This window comes from Perca fluviatilis, chromosome 20 (genome assembly GCF_010015445.1).
Source record: "Perca fluviatilis chromosome 20, GENO_Pfluv_1.0, whole genome shotgun sequence".
NCBI lineage: Eukaryota > Metazoa > Chordata > Actinopteri > Perciformes > Percidae > Perca > Perca fluviatilis.
The window spans coordinates 27,158,606-27,167,805 of NC_053131.1; the positions used below are offsets into that span (position 1 = coordinate 27,158,606).

At 41.1% G+C, this 9,200-nt stretch overlaps 1 protein-coding gene across 1 annotated transcript; it reads left to right on the forward strand.

Moving 5' to 3' along the window:
• The first annotated feature begins 4,760 nt into the window (after positions 1-4,760).
• On the forward strand, positions 4,761-8,891 carry LOC120549262 (transmembrane protein 151B-like). Its single transcript, XM_039786022.1, has 2 exons — positions 4,761-5,470; positions 6,076-8,891. Exons 1-2 carry the CDS (start codon positions 5,392-5,394, stop codon positions 7,482-7,484), a joined length of 1,488 nt encoding a protein of 495 aa, XP_039641956.1. The 5' UTR covers positions 4,761-5,391; the 3' UTR covers positions 7,485-8,891.
• Positions 8,892-9,200: the final 309 nt, after the last annotated feature.

Here is a 9,200-nt window from a genome sequence, read left to right on the forward strand (position 1 = left end):
AATTACTGCCACCTCCAGGTCTGGAGAGGAATTACAGGTTGTCGGTAACTGCATATTGTAAAATAAGCAAGCTATTCATTTTCTAGTGTGACAGATTATTAGTTTTTAGGTCATCAGCTTTGGAGGGAGTGCAATGATCTTCTGATATTTGGAAATACACTGCACACGTATTCCATTATAACAAAACAAAAATACATTATAAAAATACACTTAAAATCACATAATTAAAACTACCATAGCCAAAGATAGCACATCTTAAATGTAAATACAGACACATACAGTATGTCTGGACATCCCATTGTTTGTGTCCTGGATTATCATGCGTTTGAATAAAACCACCTTTTTTTCATTTTTTTTTCTTCTTTTAATTTGTCTAAGTCTGCTGTGATGCAGGAGGAGTTCAGGAGTTTGTTGGGTCCCTTTGAGCAGCAGGGTGACAAATTAATCTTGGATTTATGGACTTGGATGATGGGTTTCTCAGAGGAAAATGTAGTGACATTTTTTTTAGTAAAAGTGACAATAGTAAATTCTATTCTTTATGATTGTGATAATTGTATGGATTTGTTGCTTTTACTCTTTTTTACTCCACATAGGCCTATACTGTAACCACCCGCTCTAATGTAAACCCCTGGACACTGATGATGGCCCCATACTAATTGACATTGCTTAACCCTCATGTTGTCCTTGGGTCAAATGTGACCCGTTTTCAAAGTTTCTATATCATAAATTTGGGTTTCTTTTAACCAAATTGCCCCAAAATAACATGGATGGTTCCATAAGACGCTCTTCACAAAGGAAATTAAGAATCAGATCTCTATTTTCATAGAATTTTGGGTGTTGTGTTCAATTTTATAGTATTATCCTGACTAAACTTTGATAGATCTGTGATTATCCATTACCGTCATTCCTCTGATCTTAACTATTAGTCAAAATCATTCATAATTTCTGCTTTTTTCTTAAACACAAATTTGAAAATTTCATATAAATGAGGTTAATTCACCATGAATTCCAAAAAAATAAGTGTAAAACTAGTGCAAATAAATTGGTCTAGTGGTGAATATACTGGTGTTAATGGAAAAAGTGCCAAAAACGTTGAAATAAGTGACAAAAACGTAAAGAAAAAAGCAACATAAACATAAAGACAGTGTCTAAAAGAGTTTTGACCCGGGAGGACAACACAAGGGTTAAAACGCAACATCAATACCAATGCTAACAAAAAAGTGTAATATTGTAATGTAATGTAAATGTAATTTTACTGCAAGTTGTTAGATATAAATTATTCTTAATTCTGGGACATATAGGGGTAATGCAGGTAATATTGCAGAAAAGTGCACAGAAGGTTATGTAGTGCTTTAAATGTACTTGTTGAAAGTAAAAGACTAGTCACAGGTCTGTAGTCTATCTGCTGTTTGAAAACTATCCTTGATCAATTATTCAACATGGTAATATCAATTTACTGTTTGCCTGTTTTAGCCGTTACCATGGCAGAAACTCGTGCATTATTAACCATTTTGGTGTCTAGTTTTTGTACTCGGGGTATTTTCAGCCCATTTTGACACGTCAATGGGGATATTATTGTTTGATAATTGCATACCACTATGGCTTAGGCTGAAAGAGCACGTCTGGCTTCTCTGAAAGGGATGTGAAACATGTAAGACAGTCTTGTATTTCAATGGAGGGGCCAAAAGTGAATCAGGAGAAAGAAAAGACTGGAAAAACAGTTAGGTTTAGAGTAGCATCTGCCAACAGCGGCCGGGTCTTGGCGGAGGTGTTCAAGGATGAAACGGCCTGGTGCGCCTCAGGGTCGGACTCAGTGGACTCTGACTGCACCAGCAGCCCAGAGACAGAGCAGGGGAGCCTGCCCCCCACCAGTGAGGCCAACAGCCACCTGAATGGTCTGGTGGTGGAAACTACTGTGGACAAAAATGGCTGTGAACCTGATGACCTGCTTTTGTACGCCAGTGCAAAGAGAGAGATGCTTTTCAGCAACAAACGGATCAATATCTGCAGCAAAAATGGGACCATACGGGGAGTAAGGAACAAAGTGAGCGCAGGCCAAGAGCTTTTCAACAACCTCTCCATGATGTACTCTGTAAGTAGCTCTGGCATAGGTGGAACAGAGTTTCAAAATGGTTTATTGCTTTCTTTTTATTGCATGTTGATTCTGCTGTGATCAGATTGTTTGAGCCAAAAAAAACATAAGCAATTCAAGGCTGTTTCTTCATGCATGTGGCCATATCGGAATTGAAGATGATCTAAAACTATGAATCCCTATAAAGAGTATTCACCTTGGTGAAGTGCTTGTTCCGTCATAACCTTTATTCTCTTTCCCTTTAAGGGTTCCCTTCGTCATCAGAAAAGGAGACCCTGGGAAAAGGAGTAAACAGTTTGGAAGTAGCAGTTTAACACGATGTGGTCAACAGGAAGACTGTCTTGCAGTGTGGTCTACAATAATTAACAACTATCCGGTTAAAACAAACTCTTCATATAAGGAGGGCTACAGCTTTACAGCCCAGTCTGTTCAAGTTTTTTGATTTAGATTCATCAACCTGATAAGGATAAAAACAATGTTAATGACTCACTTTAATGTAGTTGTAAGCACATACGTGTCTTTCAAAGGTGCACTATGAGTTCCTGCATGGCGTTCCTGTGGGGCTTCACTTCTGTTGACGTTCCAAGTAAATACCAAACAAAACAGAGCAAGCTCCGCTCCTCATCCCATGTTTCCGTAACTGTCATGACTAACTGACTAATGCTACGTTTACACGTGGCCAGCTATTTTCATAAATGGACATTTCAACCTCTCCGTTTTCAAAAATAACATTGTGCGCAGCTGTCAGTTTTCAGAAAAGTGTTTGTTTACATTTACCGTGTATATATGCCGTCAAGAGCATGCCAAACCTGTAGGTGGCAGTGTAACGAGAAGCTCAAGCCCACGTTAGCCAATCAGAATCCCGAAAATAGCAACAACAGCAATGAATCACTTCCTCTCTCTTCTCTTCCTCATTTCCTCGGCTGCCTAAACCTCCGTTTCTCTCAGTTTACATGCAAACGTGCAAACAAAGTTTCCCAAAATCTCCACTCTGGCTGGAGGTTTTAGAAAGACTCGTTTTCAGAGGCGAATTCTCCGTTTGCATGTAAACGAAGGGCACAAACGAAGGGAAATGTCTCTGTTTTTCAAAATAACCATGTACGTGTAAACAGGGCCTAACTGTCACTAACCCCACCACCTCCCCCAACCATCTTGTCGGTGATTGGCTGGAACGTGGTTTGTTGTATTTTGGTGCACAGCCTGTGCCCCTAGTGTTTGTTTGATGTTTACGACCCCTGTGTTGTCTCCCGAGACCGGGCTTTTTCACAGTGTGTTCAGGGGGCAGGCAGCTAGCGGAGCAAGGAGAGATGCCTACCATTTGAGACAAAAATGAAATTGTGCTGAAACCATGCAGGAACTCCTAGTGCACCTTTAAGTTCATACAGTTATACTCATTTGAAACCTCTCATATGTATATATATATATTTCTAAATGTATAAAACATCACCAAAACAGTAAATATGTGTAACAGGTTTTTATGGATACTGCTAAACTGTGCCCATGCATTTATATCACTAAAGGCAAGTAGTCTGTCACTTAAACAACTAAACAAACTAAGTTCATTTGACCCTCTGAGATTTTGAATAGGTTTCTGAAAATGTTTTTGTATTTTTTTAAGATGTGTATAGTTGTGGCAGAATTTCATATGATTTTGATATGTGGTGGAGTCTCTTTCATGGCATATAGCTGAGTTATGTAAACATGCATGTTTTCTAAGTATTTTTTAATGCTTTTCATACTAGACTGGTTGTCCATGTTATTTCTAATCCATAATTCCACGTATAAACTGTAATATAAAAACTTTACTTTGTTTTAAGAAGTTGATATTTACTTATTTTGTATTGCTCTATTGCAGCAGATTTTATGTTTGGTAGCCTATGGTTTCTGGAAACAGTTGCTGCCATGTTCTTTCATTTAATAAACATTTACAAAGGTTTAATACTGAACACACACTGAAATATTACTAATGTAACTGTTGGTATTCATATTTAATTTAATTTAGGTGCTGTAGTTTACATTAGCTCCTTGTTGGCTTCATAAAATACTGCAGTCCACAGCAGCACACAATCACATAACCAAGATTTATCAAGTGAAAATGTAAGACTGAAAGTGCGGATTCTATTCTATCACTGCTGTAATGTATTACATGTTTACTACACTGCTTTTTTATCAAACACCTAACAGGAAAAGTGATACTTTTACCTAAAATAGCATCATAATAATAACGCGGGTTAGGAACACTTTCCAGCACTAATGTATAATTTACTTTATGTTGTGTGTTTCATGAGGTTTCATGATGTCCCAAACACTTTATCTCTATACCTTCTATTAAAAAAATGTAAAGACTAAAAAGGTGTGATAATAACCCGGATGTATTACATTATCTTATCGATTTATAATATTATTACTCCTGGATCTTTTATGTTGTAAGGTTTAAAAGAGAAAATCCACCACAAAATCGAAACATTTTTTTTTTTCTGTACTAAAGTAGCTTCTTGGACCAGTTTAATTGGATATATGGCGGCATAACAACCCATAAGCTCCACATTTTAAATACAATTCATTTTCATGTAATATCACGTAGAAAAAAGTGACATATTAAATCGTCATAAAACACTGTTAATGGACCACCAACAAAAATGTCAACCGACCAACTATTCAAGTCTCGATGCTCTCTTCAGCTTAGCCAAACCTCGTCTCTATTTGTATAGACGTTCTCTTCGCGTTCTCGTCATAAATGGAGACTTTAAGACTCAGTTTTAGGGTGGAATTTCCTTTAAGTGACAGATGTATGCAACAACATTTCACCGTACACCTGCCTCAGTCAGCACCACGGACAGCGACCGTGCCAGCTCTCCGCAGACCGCGAACAACGGCGCCGTCACCGCCTGCACACTGGTAGTAGCCTGCATACACAGCGGGGCCCGGAGGGGCAGGGCATGCTCATTTTATAATGACTACCACCTAATACAGCATGATCTACGATTATGTTACTGCGGCACTGACAGTTAAACAGTGGAGGGCAAGATGCTGGATAGCCTATAGTAGGCTAACCCCCCCGCTTTTTTGTGTTAGTTTCTCAGCCACCGGAAAGATCCCTTTATTTTGATCAACATGCCTCCGTCGACTCGTCTCGGTCTTTTCCTCGGGTGGAGTGGCTCTAAATGGTAACAGATGTAGTGCGCGTCTCACAAGTAGCTCTAATGGTTGAGGGTCTCTGCAGAGCAAGGTAGTGAAATCTCTTCCTCTTCCTACTCCACGCCCTATCATTATTAGGCTGTCAATAGCTGCCCGGCACCATGTCCCCTCTAGCATCGGCTGCGACAGCGAGTGAAAGCAGTACGACCACCGTTTTCGAGGAGGACACCAGAGAGGAGGTATTCTTTTCTAGCATCCCTTACATGAGCAAATGCCTTTTTGTGATGCTCTGTTTGTTAGATCTTGGCGCATGGGGCTTTAACGGATCCACGTGCACAGTGTGCAGAATGTAACACACTGCAGGGGAATTATTTGCATGGGGATATTCCAAATAATATCCATGGTTACAGTTTGACATAGGAGAATTGATATGATTTTGTAAGGCTACATTAACAATTTCAGACTAAAATGGTTGGACACGTGATTGGTAATCCTAGCATCTTTACCTGTCTTTCATCTGTCATCTGCTGTAGAGGGCCAGCTTATCTCTCTCCTGCACTTTGCTAATGGCATGAAATGTCCCCAGAGCTGAAAGAACTTTCTTGTTATCTACTGTCTTTGCAAGGGAATTTCTAATATAAGAGTGATATATTTGGATGACCCGTTCATTACATTTTAGCCCAAGTCTGTTAATAATCCGTATTGTGTCGCAAGATGTTGCAGTGATTAATCAGCAGTGATGTACACTGCGACAAGCAAAAATCACATTTTAGGTAGATGATAAAGTATATGATACGGGGTTTTTTTTTTTTTTTTTTTTTTTTTTTTTTTTTTTTGTAAAAAAAAAAAAAAACCCCAAAAAAATCTTGAGCAAACACTTTTTGGGGGGGGTTTTTGGAAATGCCTGCTCCTGTCCATTCTGATGTATGGCTGCATGGGAGCGATGGTTTGGTGTCATGTCACCAAGGTGACCCGCCTCACCTTTGACAGTGCCTTCAAAGGGAAATCCATGATGTACCATGACAGTCCCTGCTCTGATGGCTATATCTACATCCCTCTGGCCCTACTGGGCATGCTCTATTTAGTCTATCTTGTGGAGTGCTGGCACTGTCACGTGAAGAATGAGCTGCAGCACAAAGTGGATGTGGAGGGCATCTATGAGCGCAACCAAAGAATGCAGCAAGCTAAACCCTGCATCTGGTGGAAGGCCATCAGCTATCACTATGTTCGCCGAACACGACAAGTCACACGCTACCGCAATGGAGACGCCTACACTAGCACCCAGGTTTACCATGAACGTGTCAACACCCATGTGGCCGAAGCTGAATTTGACTACAGTCACTGTGGTGTCAAAGATGTTTCCAAACAGCTGCTGGGCTTGGAGAAGTCTGCTCTTACTAAGATGCGGTTCACCAAGTGCTTTAGTTTTGCCAACGTAGAGTCCGAGAATTCCTACCTTACACAACGAGCAAGGTTTTTCACTGACAATGAGGGTCTTGATGATTACATGGAAGCCAGGGAGGGCATGCACCTAAAAAACATTGACCTGAAGGAGTACGTTATTGTGCTGCCTGACCCAGAGCACCAGCCCTGGTATCTGTCCCACTATGTCTTCTGGTTTGCCTCATTCCTCACTTTCTCCTGGCCTCTCAGAGTCTTTACGGAGTATCACACTGCATATGTCCACTATCGCGTTGAGAAGCTCTTTGGGCACGATTACCTCCCTGTGACCCCATGTGAGGATCGGCCATATTGCCGTCGTATCCCTCGCGTTAACACCATTGACAGTACAGAGTTGGAATGGCACATTCGGTCCAACCAGCAACTGGTGCCCAGTTACTCAGAGGCTGGCCTGATGGACCTGGCCCAGTGCCCGACCAGCTTCAGTGGGATACGTCAGAATTGTGAGCGCTGCCACAGAGCCATCAGCTGCTCCTCAGTGTTCTCCAGGAGCGCCCTCAGCATCTGTACAGGTGCCAGCTCCCGCATCCCCTTCAGCGGCAGTCGCTTCTCCTTGGCGCGGCGCTACGGCTCCCAGCGCAGCTGCTTCTGGAGGAGCGGCAGCTTGGACGACCCAGAGAGTCCCAGCGAAAACACCCGCTGTCTATCAGAGCGCCTCAACACAGATGACGAGGAGCCCCCGGAATATGATGACGCACTTTGCTACCCAGTGCTCATTGTCCACTGTAGCGAGAATTGCCACAACCACAGGTCTTTCCACAGGAATGGCTCCTGTGTGGAGACTTCCTTGTGACTATGCAGTCACTGACAAAACACAGTGGCATTTCTGTAGCATACAAACACTTTGGACATCAGAAACAGAGTGTGTAAACAAGTCTTAATGTGAGATACACAGATTCATGCTGTATTGTCATGCTATCTTAAACAAATGCCTGAATCCTGAATGTGAATGTGTGAATCACCAAAGCAATAACAGTGATTAGTGAGTGAAGAACAAAGCGATGGTGGTATGTGAGCCTACTAGGATACACACACATGGTAAAATGATATCTGCTTGGCTTCCAATGAAAACCAAGCAGACTAAGCCTGTTACACTGTTCATGATTGCCACAGCTTTTAAGGTCTCGTATGTGCTGTACGTATGAAACTGAAGCTGCAGTTACCTCGTAAAACCTTTTCAGAGGCCACGGACAAGATAGGCAGGTTCAAACATCTCATTCCTTTAGTGAAATCTCAGTAACACAAAAACATCACAGCTGACCAGTCAGATAATAACAGCAATAACTGTAAAAAATAAAAACCATCTCAAGTGAAAAAGTAAAAGGAGGTATATCAATGAAATATGTTGCGCTTATGCATTTCACAAAGAGACATTGGTCAACATGGAAACCTCCAATCCAAAAGAGACAAGGGATCTCTTGGATACTTTTACTCATTGTTATACCAATCTATGATGTATGATATTTTACATATGTGAAGTGTTGTAATTTTTTTTTTATCAACATGCCTCGTATATTTCTACTTCAGTTAGTGACTTTCTGCATCCTCCAGAATGCCTTTTGACAACTGCAGAAAACAGGTATAAACTTGTTTACAGCTGTGGGCTTTATGTGTTGTTGCATAGTTACATAAAAATTGTAAAAACATAGTGAGAAAAAATAAGACTTGTGCTACACAGAGCAAACCTGTTTTGCAGTTGCAGTGCATTCTGGTCTATGTAAGCTGCTTTGGTATAACTATGATGCTTCTTCTACAATGGATTTCTCCCTATTTGACTGTTGACTGTTGGTGCTAATATGGCAGCTCCAGAGAGAAACTTACCTTTCTTTTGGATGTCGATGTTTACAGTTGATATATATTTTTTTTTAACCGTTTTGTCCTACAAACCTCCACTGTAGATGTTGGAATGATCTAAATGTGATAACACATTGTCACGGTTTTGATATCTGCAAGGAAACACAAAAACAGAGTGGGAAAGGCTTTTAACATTGTTACAGGGTTTTAGGCTGGATTTTGTGCTTTAACATTTTACACCTGATTTGTCTTGACTGACCCAGAAACGGGAACATAGTTGGAGCACTAACACTGTCTAGTCATATGAGCCTTCACCTTAAAGGTCCCATGACATGGTGCTCTTTGGATGCTTTTATATAGAACTTAGTGGTCCCCTAATACTGTATCTGAAGTCTCTTTCCCGAAATTCAGCCTTGGTGCAGAATTACAGCCACTAGAGCCAGTCCCACAATGAGCTTTCCTTAGGATGTGCCATTTCTGTGTCTGTAGCTATTGAGGAGGAGAGAGGGGGGGGGCAAGGTGGAGGGTGGGGTTGTGGCCTTGACCAACTGCCACTTTGCTTGTTTGAAAGCCCTGATGTCTCTCTCTCATAGGTGGGCCAAATTCTCTGGGCGGGCAAAGCAGAGAAAGGGGAGGTAACCTTGCTCCTTATGACCTCATAAGGAGAAGATTCCAGATCGGCCCATCTGAGCTTTCATTTTCTCAAAGGCAGAGC